Source organism: Capra hircus, chromosome 22 (assembly GCF_001704415.2).
Source record: "Capra hircus breed San Clemente chromosome 22, ASM170441v1, whole genome shotgun sequence".
Taxonomy (NCBI): domain Eukaryota; kingdom Metazoa; phylum Chordata; class Mammalia; order Artiodactyla; family Bovidae; genus Capra; species Capra hircus.
The window spans coordinates 32,492,977-32,505,884 of NC_030829.1; the positions used below are offsets into that span (position 1 = coordinate 32,492,977).

The 12,908-nt window shown below is 41.4% G+C and overlaps 1 protein-coding gene across 3 annotated transcripts in view; it reads left to right on the top strand.

Annotated features, from left to right (window-relative positions):
* EOGT (EGF domain specific O-linked N-acetylglucosamine transferase) overlaps window positions 1-12,908 on the top strand; it is a 55,766-nt gene that overhangs the window by 12,134 nt on the left and 30,724 nt on the right. For all 3 annotated transcript variants that reach the window (XR_001917026.1, XM_018038402.1, XM_005695753.3), the window contains exons 8-12: window positions 1,264-1,370; window positions 4,907-5,010; window positions 10,742-10,834; window positions 11,181-11,252; window positions 12,691-12,777. Coding sequence is in view for 2 of the 3 variants with exons in the window: in XM_018038402.1 (XP_017893891.1) it covers window positions 1,264-1,370; window positions 4,907-5,010; window positions 10,742-10,834; window positions 11,181-11,252; window positions 12,691-12,777 (463 nt within the window). In the remaining variant the exon portion in view is untranslated. The remainder of the gene's footprint in view (window positions 1-1,263; window positions 1,371-4,906; window positions 5,011-10,741; window positions 10,835-11,180; window positions 11,253-12,690; window positions 12,778-12,908) is intronic.

Genomic DNA, 12,908 nt, shown 5'->3' on the forward strand with positions numbered 1-12,908 from the left:
CGTATTTTCTAGTGGGCGTTTCTATTCCTAGTACACTTTGATATCTGAGATCCAAAATCAAATATTAGATATTTGTTTCCTTGTATCTTTTGATATCATGATAGTTCCCTAGGGTATATTTATGTTAATTATTTATTGCTGTATCATAAATTACTCAAACATTTAGCAGCTTAAAACAGTGAAATTTTTTATCACACAAAGTTTCTGACAGCCAGGATTTGGGGGCAGCTTAGCTGTGGGTTCAGGCACAGCTGGGCCTGTAGAATCTGTTTCCTAAACTCACTCATGTAACTGTTATCTTTAGATTTTCTTCTCTGGTTGTTGGCTAGAGGTGTCATTTCTTTACCATATGGACTTCTCCCTGAGGCTGCCAACAGCCTGGCAGCCAACTTCCCCGAGATCATATTGTCTGAGAGAGAACATGTGTAAGCATGGCCCAAAACGGAGGCCTCCGTCTTTATATTTATACCCTAATGGTCACACCGAAAGTGACTACCATCACTTCTGCCATATTCTGTTCATTACAAGTGAATCACTAAGTCAGCTCACCCTCCAGGGCAGGGAATTCATCTCCACCTCTGGAAGGAAGAAGTATTGAAGAATTTGTGGACATATTTTTGAAACCACTGGAATAAATATTTTAGCATTATGTGTGTTTTAAAAGGATCTCTTTGATACTTGTCTTAAGTCACATATAGTCTCAAAGATAAAAAGTTTACAAATGATCTGTAGGTTAACTTGTGATTGTCTTCTTTTGTATGGAATAAAATTGTACCAAGTGGCTTCAGAAGTGGTTTTCTGAGAAACAGAGTTTTCTTTCTTCTGGGAAATGTAGTTGTCTGCAGTTTTTCCCAAGGTACTTGATAAGTCTTGGTATGCCATCTTTCTCAGAATCCAAAAAGGTTCTCTGGGTCAGTGTTCCTTCTGAGCCTTGCCAGACTGCAAGAAACCTTTCTGAATCTTTCCACATTACTGGTAGATTTTTTTGTTTTTCCAGCTCTCTGTGGAAATTTCTTCTTTGTCAGAAATGTTCCCAGTTACTCTTGCACATTAGGCTGAAATTTAAAATCATTTGTGTTTCTTGTCTGAACATTAAAATTGATTTCAAGCTGCATAAGTATTAGTAAGTTTGAGAAGTTTCACATGTGTTTATGAGTATTTTCTAGAAATAAAACTCACCTAATGAACAGATCCTGAATTACAGTATTGCAACAAGAGATACAGGAGGAGCCCTTTAAAGCATCTCCTGATTCTTAATTCCAGGTTTGCGGAGCTACAGAGCTACACTGAGCTCAACTTCAGACCTGTAGAAGATGCTCAGTGTGACATTGTTATTGAAAAACCAACCTACTTCATGAAACTAGATGCAGGTGAGAGGTTAATTTGTCTGTTTTATTTATTGGTTAATGTGGCTTTGTTCCTTTTTACTGATATATGTGTTCCTGTAACTTTGGGAAGCACTTCATGGCAAAACCATGGGAAACAGTGGAAACAGTTACAGATTTTATTTTCTTGGGCTCCAGAATCACTGCAGATGGTGAATGCAGCCACAAAATTAAAAAAACACTTGCTCCTTGGAAGATGAGCTATGACAAACCTATACAGTGTTTTAAAAAGCAGAGACATCATTTTACTGACAAAGGTCCATATAGTGAAAGCTATGGTTTTTCAGTAATCATGTACGGATGTGAGAGTTGGGCCATAAAGAAGGCTGAGTGCCGAGGAATTGATGCTTTCGAATTGCAGTAGCTGGAGAAGACCCTTGAGAGTCCCTTGGACAGCAAGGAAATCAAATCAGTCAATCCTAAGGGAAATCAACCCTGAATATTCACTGGACGGACTGATGCTGAAGTTGAAGCTCCAATACTTTGGCCACCTGATGGCGAAGAACTGACTCATTGGAAAAGACCCTGAGGCTGGGAAAGATTGAGGGCAAGAGAAGAAGGAGACAACAGAGGATGAGGTGGTTGGATGGCATCACCAACTCAATGGACAGGAGATAATGAAGAATGAGGAAGCCTGGCGTGCTGCAGTCTATGGGGTCTTAAAGTATCACACATGACTTAGTGACTGAACAACATTAGCAAGGTGACATTGAACAGTAGATTTACTTTTTGCTTTCTTCTCTTGAAAAAGTGAACTAATTTGAACTTCCCACTGTTTTATGTTCTGGCGTGCTAAAGAAACTTTCATATCATTGTCAAATAACTCAGTGAAAACTGAAAGATGAGTGGAGAATGCCTGGGTACCCCTTTTGCAACTAAATTTACCCCATGTGGTTTCTCTAATCCCTTGATTTAGCTGGTGCTTCAATAGAACTTTTTAAAAATTAAGAGCCCTGTATGCAGTGTAGGTGGGAAAGGAAGGCCTGTGGCCTCTTCAGGCGGACTTTGTGATGCTGTCTCCATGACTGAAGCTAACTTGAAATTCTTTTGGAAGTTAGCCCTGGCATATATTCTTGATAAAAAAAAAAAGTTAAAATTATTGTCCTATTTATAGTTAAAGCTTCCAATTCTCCACATGCAAGCACAGCTTTTGCTTTGTGAACTTGCTGCCCTGGAGAGAAGAAACACAAATTGTACCTATTATCCTTCTCGTTACAAGAAATGGAGATTTCTGTGTCACACCACATCCAAATTCATGAGAGGCTGGGCTTACGATGAAATATAGAGAGCCCCCTGTCACGAATATTTCAGAATTCCTCTAATTTATTGATCACATTTTTAATGTGCTCCACTTCCTGAAGTCGTAATTCTTACGTGACAAAATCTGAGGTTCAGAAATCAGACAGGTTTAGGTTTTAGAAATGCAAGCAGGTAAAAATGCTGTGTTCAAGGTCCCAACACATTTTTAAAATATGCAGATTAAAATGGAGCAAAGAAAACACTGATCTGTCTGAGGAAGGTTGAACATGTGCAAATGGTTGAATTTATGTAGCTACTTATGCAATAAAGAATATAAAGTTGGAATAATAGGTGAGGGTAGATCTGCATCCTTTCTTTCCTGTGTTTATAACTCTGCCTTTTTCTTCCAACTTAACACTATCAGCCCATGTTCCTTCTCATATTAATTTTTGTTTTTAAACAGTTGAACAAATCTCATGAACATACATCAAACAGTTTTCGCTCTTTTAAAAGAAAATAACTTCTATTATTTTATTTATTTATTTTTGACTGTGCTGGCTCTGTTGCTGCACGGGCTTTCTCTAGTTGTGGCAAGTGGGGACTACTGTTTAGTGGCCGTGCCCGGGCTTCTCACTGGCGGTGATTTCTCTTGTTGCGGAGCACAGACTCTAGGGTAGTGCGGTGGGGAGAGGGGATGAGGAGGAGGGGTGAAATGCTTTAGGAGTTGTGGCTTATGGTCTCTAGAGCCCAGGCTTAGTCGCTCCGCGGCGTGTGGGATCTTCCCAGATCAGGGATCCAACCCATGACTCCTGCATTGGCAGGTAGATTCTTCTACCACTGAGCCACCAGGGACGCCCCCATATTAACCGTTACCTTGAGAAAATGAGCATTCCACAGAATAATACTCAAGTGGGGCCTATTTCTTGAGGACAGAGCCTACGTTTTTTCCCTCTTTTATAAATCCTCCTGGTACCAATTGCTGTTTTATACATTTGGTCTCCCTCAGTAAGTGCTATGAAGTTGCTGAACGATTCATGAGAAGCTAATGCGGGCTGTGTGCTAATTTGGGAAAAGGAGATGGCTTGTCATAAGACATCATTTTCCTTGTTTATTTGAAAATGTGCTCTTTGGCAGGATTTTTCTGGGTGAAAATAAAAAAGTCCTTCCAAACATTCACCTAAGATACGGGTCTAAAAAGGGAGTAATTTTTTTTTTTTCTTTGCCTTTTCCTTTGTTGAGATATAATTGACATCCAGCACTGTTTATGTTGAAGGCGTACACTGTAATGACCTGACTTTTATAAATGGAGTCCTTTTTCCTCTTAGTTTCTGGCACACAGTGTTATTATTTGCTAGGAATGGAGTCAGAATACTTTATGATTTCTGCTTTTGAAAGTCACTGTTTATCTTTTAACTGACCTTTCCTTTAAGGTGTCAGTTCTTGGAATTTTACCCCATTTAGATTTATACATTTATTTCTCGTGAATGCCAGAATTAGGAACTTACAAAGAGCAGCGCCACCCTCCCCTTTCCTCTTTGACCCAGCACACTCCAGCTGGTTGAAGTTTTCCCTTGTGCCAGGCACTGGGGTGTCTCCTTTAGGTGTGTTACCTAAAAGCTGGCATCTAAGTATATTGACTTCCTATTTCCAGTAGAGAAGCTGAAGCTTTGGAATTTACAGACTTACCTGAGAATGTTGCTCATAATTTCAACCTCTTTTTCTGAGTCCAGAGTTCTTACACTTTTAATTAGGACATGAGATTTCAGCTCTTTAAATGATAACTGGTTACTGTTTTCCCAAAAAGCAATATTATAAGTAGTGATTAAAAGGAGAAAAAGAGACAGGAATGAAAAAATACCAAAATGTTAATAGTTGCCATCGTTGCCAGTACCATCATGAGCAGGTATCGATTGATTTTTAAAAATAAAAGATCATAAAAATAGTGATTAGTCTTAATGGCTCTATAGTTCTCATGTTGAGTTAAAGAAGCTTCTGTTACTTTTTCTGGGAACTTAGTGATCATTTATTTCTTAGTGTGTAAGGGAAAGGCATTCCTAATTTTTACATGATCGATTTGAAAATGAATGTTTGAGCATAATCAATCTGTCAACTGAGGACAACTTGTGTATGATCATTTTATGTTTAGAAAATTGTTAATTTTCCACTGATTCATTTCAGCTAAAAGTCTACCATACTATAAATGGATGGGGTAGAATAAAAATTGTGTAATCGTTTCTTTTGGGGTTAATGGACATTAATTTCTTTTTTTCTTTCAATCCTAGGTGTTAACATGTATCACCACTTCTGTGATTTCATCAATCTTTACATTACCCAGCATGTTAACAATTCCTTTAGCACAGACGTGTACGTTGTGATGTGGGACACGGTAAGAACCGGCTTTCTGCTTTAGTGCTGTCTTTACCTTGCTCAGTATTGGTTTGACTCTCATCTTATGTAATAGAATTTGCTAAGATGCATGCACTTACATTTACACATGTACACATACATATTCATGCATGTGCAGATGGTGTGAATACATCTGTGTGGATGAATTTATGTGTAAGTATACACATGGCTGGGCTTCCTTGATGGCTCAGTGATAAAGAATCCGCCCGATAATGTAGGAGATGTGGGTTTGATCCCTGGGTCAGGAAGATCCCCTGGAGGAGGGAATGATAGCCCACTCCAGTATTCTTGCCTGGAGAATCCCATGGACAGAGGATCCTGGCAGGCTACAGTCCATGGGGTCGCGAAAGAGTCAGACATGACTGAGTGACTGAACTACAACCTCGATACATATGGGAAGATGCACATGTTTTTGAAATTTAGAATGAGGTTGTAGAAGCTTGCTTTCCATGCTTTGAGGAGGTAGAGCTCAGGGTGCCTCTGAGACAAGCATAAAAGATCATCATTTGTTACACTGTGGTCCCTGGGTTGGGAGAGCCTGCCTCTGCTCACAGTCTGGCTTTGGTGATCGCCATCCATTTCCACTGTGGTCCCTGGGTGGGGAGAGCCTGCCTCTGCTCACAGTCTGGCTTCGGTGATCACCATCCTTTTCCACTGTGGTCCCTGGGTGGGGAGAGCCTGCCTCTGCTCACAGTCTGGCTTCGGTGATCACTATCCGTTTCCACTGTGATCCCTGGGTGGGGAGAGCCTGCCTCTGCTCACAGTCTGGCTTCGGTGATCGCCATCCGTTTCCACTGTGGTCCCTGGGTGGGGAGAGCCTGCCTCTGCTCACAGTCTGGCTTCGGTGATCGCTATCCGTTTCCACTGTGATCCCTGGGTGGGGAGAGCCTGCCTCTGCTCACAGTCTGGCCTCTGGCGATCGCCATCCATTTTGCTTCACTGCGCCTTCCCGGTTGCTTCCTGCTTCGTGCCAGGTTGCGCCGCATGTATCTGAGTGTTAGGCCTACATGTAGCTACACGTGTTGAATCACAGCTGCTATGGGCTTATTTGTTTTTAGTGCATCTTTTTCCCTCTTCTCTTTCTTTGCCTGCCTTTCACTTGTTTTTTTCCTATAGCTGGCCCTTCCACTGGCCAAGGTCATCCCAAAGTTGCCCTGGTACTCTCACCTCTAGAATGGGAGAATTACGGTATCTACCTCAGTGTCGTTTTGAGGATAAAGCATATCATGTGCAAACAGTCTCAGCACCTGATCCACAACACATGTGCTCTGAATGGTAACCATGACAGTGAGCTGGAGAACACATGGTATATAATGTGCATGCTAGAGGCTGCCCAACCTGGGAAGTGGGAACACCCACCGAGAAGTCACCTCAGGTTCACCCAGACATTCTAATGCTCAGGACGCTCACAGGCCCCCCTCTTACCCCAAGTCTATTGAGAAGGATGGTTCAGGGGAAATACAGCTTGCTGGCAGGGCACATTAGGCACTGCTGCTCAGGACTCCTCGCAGAGAGATGTGATTCCTCCTGGGACAGGTACAGGTCCCCCAGGGCCAGGATCTTCTGAAACAACTGCATTGGCCACACCACCAGGATCCCGAGAGGCAAGCCAGTTACAGGAGTCCTTGAGCTCTCTTCCCTCCACACTCAGTGTACCTGTCGGGTGTCTTTTAGAATCACAAGCCATGGCCCCTAGCACACGGTGGAGGCGTGCTGTCCAGTTCCAGAGGGCAGAGCTGCACCGTGAGCTGAGGTCAGGTTGTCTTGCAAAAGGGGAACTGTTTTGCTAACACTTTCTTTGCTGATGAGGGGCTGGTAGCAGAGCTGTGACAAGAGGTTTCATCATCATGGCTCCCTAGCCCTATAGTTTGATTTCAAGCCTGATGAGAACTGTTTCTAACATTTTCAGCAACTTAATGCTCACTTTCTGCTTTCCTTCTTTGCATGTGTTTTCACTTCCCTTTTGTGTTTCAGTTTTGCTGCCAGTACGGTTCTATTTCTTAGAAATGTTTTTCTGAGCAAAGGGATCTGCTGTCCCTTTCTTTCCTCTTTTTGTATATGATTGTGGTTTCTAGGTCCCATGCACAGGCTCCCTGTAGCTCTGAATGATTAACTCAGGGTTGTTGTGGTTTTTTAATTTTTCATTTACATCTGATGTTCTCATAATGCTCACAAGTGTCAGTGGGCCAGGGTTTTTATTTGTTTATTTTATAGATGAGGAAGCTGAGGTGTTAGTATTATAAGACAACACAGTCGGTGAAGGGTGGAGTCAGGGTTCCCATCTAAGCAGTTGTCCCCAGACCTGTGCCTTGCAACTACAGTGCTTCCTTGTCTCCCTGTACTTCCCTGAAGATCTTGTTAAGTTGATGGAAAGTTTTCCAGAAGCTTCCTTGTATCTCATTGCATGCTTTTCCGTGTCTTCCTCTAGTGGAGTAAACTAAACTGAGCCAGCTTCTACAGCCTCTACCCTTCTCTAAGCCTGCTGGGGTGGAGTGAATAAGGTGCGTGGCCACCATGGGGCTCCCCAGTTACTCAGTTAATGGGACACATGGTGTTAGTGCAGCCTGACCTCGACTGTCCTGTACTTTTAGTTGAGCAAGTTGGCCACCCTGATGTGACCTCCCTCCTCTGCTCCTCTCTGTGCATCCATTTAGAACCTGTGTTCTCGGTCAGAGAGGCCTTTGCTCGTGGCTCAGTCAGGGTCTCAGGACAGGCAAGTACCAGGTTGTGTCAGAATTGAGACCCCCTGGAAGCCTGTAGGGAGGATGTGGGTGGGTAAGGTGTCCTGTGGCTGCCACCTGGTTCTCTTTTGCTGGGAAGGCCTTGAGGGAAGCAGCTCACCCTTGGCTGCCACCCTTGGCTGACATGAGTTGAACACCCTGTGGTGGATGGTGTTGCTCTGGAACCAGTCTTTGTGGCCCTGGATGAGCTGTGTGCCCCGAGGAGGAGTTGGGAGCTGGCAGTGCTGCACTTCAGGTCAGTTTACAGACAAGGAAGCGTCTGGGGCCACCCTTCTCACCTGCACAGAGCTCGGCAGTGTAACTGCTGACCTGGAGCCACGCGCCCGGGGACACTCCTGCCGACACATTTCTGGGCATGGCAGGATTGCTCTTACAAAGGAGCACCAGGGAGCTTTCTGCAGGCTTTCCGCCTTTCCTTGTGCTGAGAAGTGTACTATAGTTTTATTATTACTATTTTTAATTATACAACTAAGACCAAGTGATAATGAGTTCGGTCAACCCAGAAGTATATAAAGTTTTTATTATTTTTTTTAAAGTCTCCTATATCTCCTCAAATTCCATTTCCTTTGAAGGTTAATTGCGGTTAGCATATGTGAGAATACATTGCAAGACTTTATTTTAATAAATGTAAACACATCTTTATACAACACTTAAACAAGGACTTACATAAGGATGTGTATATATACATAATGTGAAATCGCTCAGTCGTGTCTGACTCTCTTCGACCCCATGGACTGTAGCCCACCAGGCACCTCTGTCCATGGGATTCTCCGGGCAAGAATACTGAAGTGGGTTGCCATGCCCTCCTCCAGGGGAGATCTTCCCAACCCAGGGATTGAACCTGGATCTCCTGCATTGCGGGTGGATTCTTAACTGCCTGAGCCACCAGGAATGCCTTAGTTCATGTATTTCCCTCTGCCCCTACTGTGGTCACATTTAATTTGTTTCCAGTTCTTTGCTCTTTACAGAAATTCTGTCCTGAACATCTTTTTCATTTACATGTATCTTTACACAGTCATCCTAGAATTTCTGAAGGGCAGATTCCTATAAGGGGAATTTCTAAGTCATAGATTGTCTTATGTTTGAGATATACACAAGAGGAAATTTTATGTCATCTTAAGACTGTACAAATATTCAACATAAGACTGGAAAAGTCCCTCCTTCCTCTGTGGCAAATCATTTGAATTTGAGGGATGTAGAAAAAGAAGCTTCTCGAGGTGGTTATTACTGAATAACACATGCCATCTCGGAAAAGGGACCAGTCAGGATCACTGTATTTTATTATTAAATTTTCCTTATTTCATCTTATTTCATCACAAGTATTTTAGCTCAGGAAACTGCCTAGAATCACTTCTTTAATTACCCTTAATGTATTATTGAACCAAAACAGGAACATGTAATTTTTGATGGTGTTGAGAAGGGCCTTTATTAGAACAGCACCAGAGACCCATTGAAGGAAAGAATTTTTATTTTTTATCATCACATCTAACAGTTCTCAATACCTTTGAAATGACTCTAATATGTGCAGCATAAAATTTTCAAAATCTGAAAAAAAGAATGCTGTAAAGATAAAAAGACATGGACATAATGAACATCATGTGTAACCAGCTGGAGACCTTGAATGTAACCCTACAGTATGTATTTCTTATTTCTTTTGGCTGAGTTTTTCCATCTAAATTCTACCATTTTGATATAAATTGACCTACTTCCTTCAGCTGATGGAGTAGTAATTAATGTCTACTTTTCAAAAATGAAATGCATTTGCTAAATGTCCAGGAAGAACTAGTTCTGCCATATACACGTATGGAGGTTACACGTATGGAGTCTGGAACCAATGAGGCTGGATTTAATCCCAGCTCTGTAATCCCAGCAGCTCTACAGTTGAGGTGGGTTACTTTAACTTTGTCTCAGTTTCCTCATCTGTAAAACAGGGATAATGGTATTCCCTCACTCATGAAGTTAGTGCAGTGGTTTAATGTGTTAATAACATCAAGTTCTTAAAACAGTGCTGGGATGTAGGAAGTATGCAAGATACTCTTGTCATTACTCTTAGTAATGTCAAAGGGAATTATCAAATATTACTCATTAATCAATAGGGAGATCATTTCCTAGAGTTACTAACATTATATTTTTAATGTTAAAACTTTCAAAGCATTTTCTTACTCTCAGATTTTTTTTTTTTTCCCTTGGAGGATAATTGCGTTGCAATGTTGTGGTGCCATACGTTAACATGAATCAGTCATAACTGTGTGTGTGTGTGCGTGTGTGTCCGTCCGTGTGTGTGTCCTCTCCCTCTTGAGCCTCCATCTCCCTGACATCCCACCCCTCTCGGTCATCACAGAGTGCCAGGCTAGGCTCCCTGTGTTATATAGTGGCTTCCCACTAGGTACTGGTTTACATATGATAGTGCATCAATGTCTGCTCCTTTTTCAATTTGTCCTACCCTCTCTTCCCCCGCTGTGTCTACCAGTCCTTCCTCTACGTCTGCATCTCCTTTTCTTCTCTGTAAACAGGATCATCAGTACCATGTTTCTAGATTCCATAAGCGCTCAGATTTCTTTCCAAAAGTGCATTCTGTCTTCTCTCATGAGTTTTGCTCCCTGTGCATGCCCTGGTGTGTACAAAAGGTGATGCGTCTATGTGTTGTGTAGTTTGCATAGAGAATTCACAGAAAAAAAAACAACCCACAATTATTCCAGTTTCAAGGGCATGAGAATAAAAAGGGCTAGGGTGAGAAAACAAAACATTTTTAGCAGACTGAGATTACAATTGTGATGATTATTTCTGATGCTGTTACATCAAATTAGGGACTTGCTCAGGCCCAAGATGAAAATCCATTTTTCTTCTGTGGATTTTATGAACAGTGTTTCAGGTTGTTGGTTCACTAACAAGCTAATTCAGGTGTTTTCTGATGTTTTTGAAAAGCCAGGTTTAGCCACATTCCCTAACTTACTTTGTTTCCACTTTCAGAGCTCCTATGGATATGGTGACCTATTCTCCGACACGTGGAAAGCATTTACTGATTATGATGTTATACATTTGAAAACTTATGACTCCAAAAGGGTACTGGAAGCTTTACTGAAATGCCTGTAAAGAACTGTCATTATCAATGACTCACTCATCAAATAAATATTTAATCTGGGTTTCTATGAGCTATTATCATTGATTTCTAACTCCTTAGTTACTCTGTAATAACTAGAATCATCATGATTATTTTAACCACGTAGCTTTTAAAAACTTTTCCCCATAACTTTTCTGAAAATATGAATGCCATTTGATTGAAATAATTAGCTAATCAAAATATTTTAATGCAAAATAGGCGTTAATTTTTTCTATAAAAAAATTGCTATTTTAGTGTGAAGGATGCAGATTGTAATTCTCTTACCTTTTAAAATATCTCCATTCTTAGGTATGTTTTAAAGAAGCTATTTTTTCCTTACTTCCTCGGATGAGATACGGGCTGTTCTATAACACCCCTCTGGTAAGCATGTCATCTGTGGTTGACAGTCATGTTCAGAGAATTGATTCTTCGTGGATTTTAAGATAACATTTAAAAGAAAAAATTAAAAAAAATTTTTTAATTGGTGGAAATTTGCTTTACAATGTTGTATTGGTTTTTGCCACACGACAATGTGAATCAGTCATAATTATATATATATATGCACACACACACGCACACAGAGTTATATATATATACACACACATCCCCTCCCTCTTGAGCCTCCCTCCCCTCCCCTTATCCCACCCTTCTAGGTCATCACAGAGTGCCAGACTGGGCTCCCTGTGTTATATAGCAACTTCCCACTAACTGTCTGTTTTACACGTGATAGTGACTGTATGTCATTGCTGCTTTCCCAATTCATACCACTCTCACCTTCCCCTGGTGTGTCCACAAGTCCATTCTCTACTAGGTTCATCAGTAACATTTTTCTAGATTCCATATATCCGTTAATATTTGATACTTGTTTTTTCTGACTGACTTCATTCTGTGTAAGAGGCTCTAGATTCATCCACCTTACTACAGCTGACTCATATGTTTCCTTTTCACTCCATTGTATGTATGTACCCCATCTTTATCCATTCATTTGTTGATGGACATTTAGATTGCTTCCGTGCTTTGGCTATTATAGATATTGCCACCGTGAACATTGGGGTATATGTGTCTTTTAGAATTGTGGTTTTCTCAGGGTATATGCCCAGTAGTGGGATTGCTAGGTCATATGGTAGATGACCTAGACCCAGACTGGTGATGGAAGTAAATTCCGATGCTGTAAAGAGCAATATTGCATAGGAACCTGGAATGTTAGGTCCATGAATCAATGGTAAATTAGAAGTGGTCAAAAAGGAGATGGCAAGAGTGAACACTGACATTTTAGAAATCAGTGAACTAAAATGGACTGGAATGGGTGAATATTCTTTGGAGGAACTGATGCTGAAGCTCCAATACTTTGGCTACCTGATGCAAAGAACTGACTCATTTGAAAAGACCCGATTCTGAGAAAGATTGAAGGCGGTAGGAGAAGGGGATGATGGAGGATGAGTTGGTTGGATGGCATCACTGACTTGATGGACATGAGTCTGAGCAAGCTCTGGAAGTTGATGATGGAAAGGGAAGGCTGGCATGCTGCAGTCCATGGGGTGGCAAAGAGTCGGACTGAGCGACTGAACTGAACTGATGCTAGATTTATTGCTAGTTTTTCAAGGAATCGTCATACCGATTTCCACAATGACTGTATCAGTTCACATTCTCACCCACAGTGTAGGGGGGCCTCGTTTTCTCCATATCCTCTCCAGCATTTATTGTTTGTAGATTTTTTGATGATGGCCATTAAGATAGTACTTATGTATAACTTGAGAACATCTTAAATAGTAATGCAGAAATTACTCATTGTAATAGGAAATATTGTTTTTTATTGTAGATCTCTGGGTGTCAAAATACTGGGTTATTCAGAGCATTTTCCCAGCATGTACTGCACAGACTGAACATCACACAAGAGGGTCCCAAGGTAATGGCTGCATTATGGTTTCTGAGGTAGGCTGGACTTTTCACCCCCTGATAAAAGTCAATATCATCTTTACAGACAAAGATCATCAGCAGACAGTGTTTTCTGGGTTAACCAGAAATTCTGACCTGGAG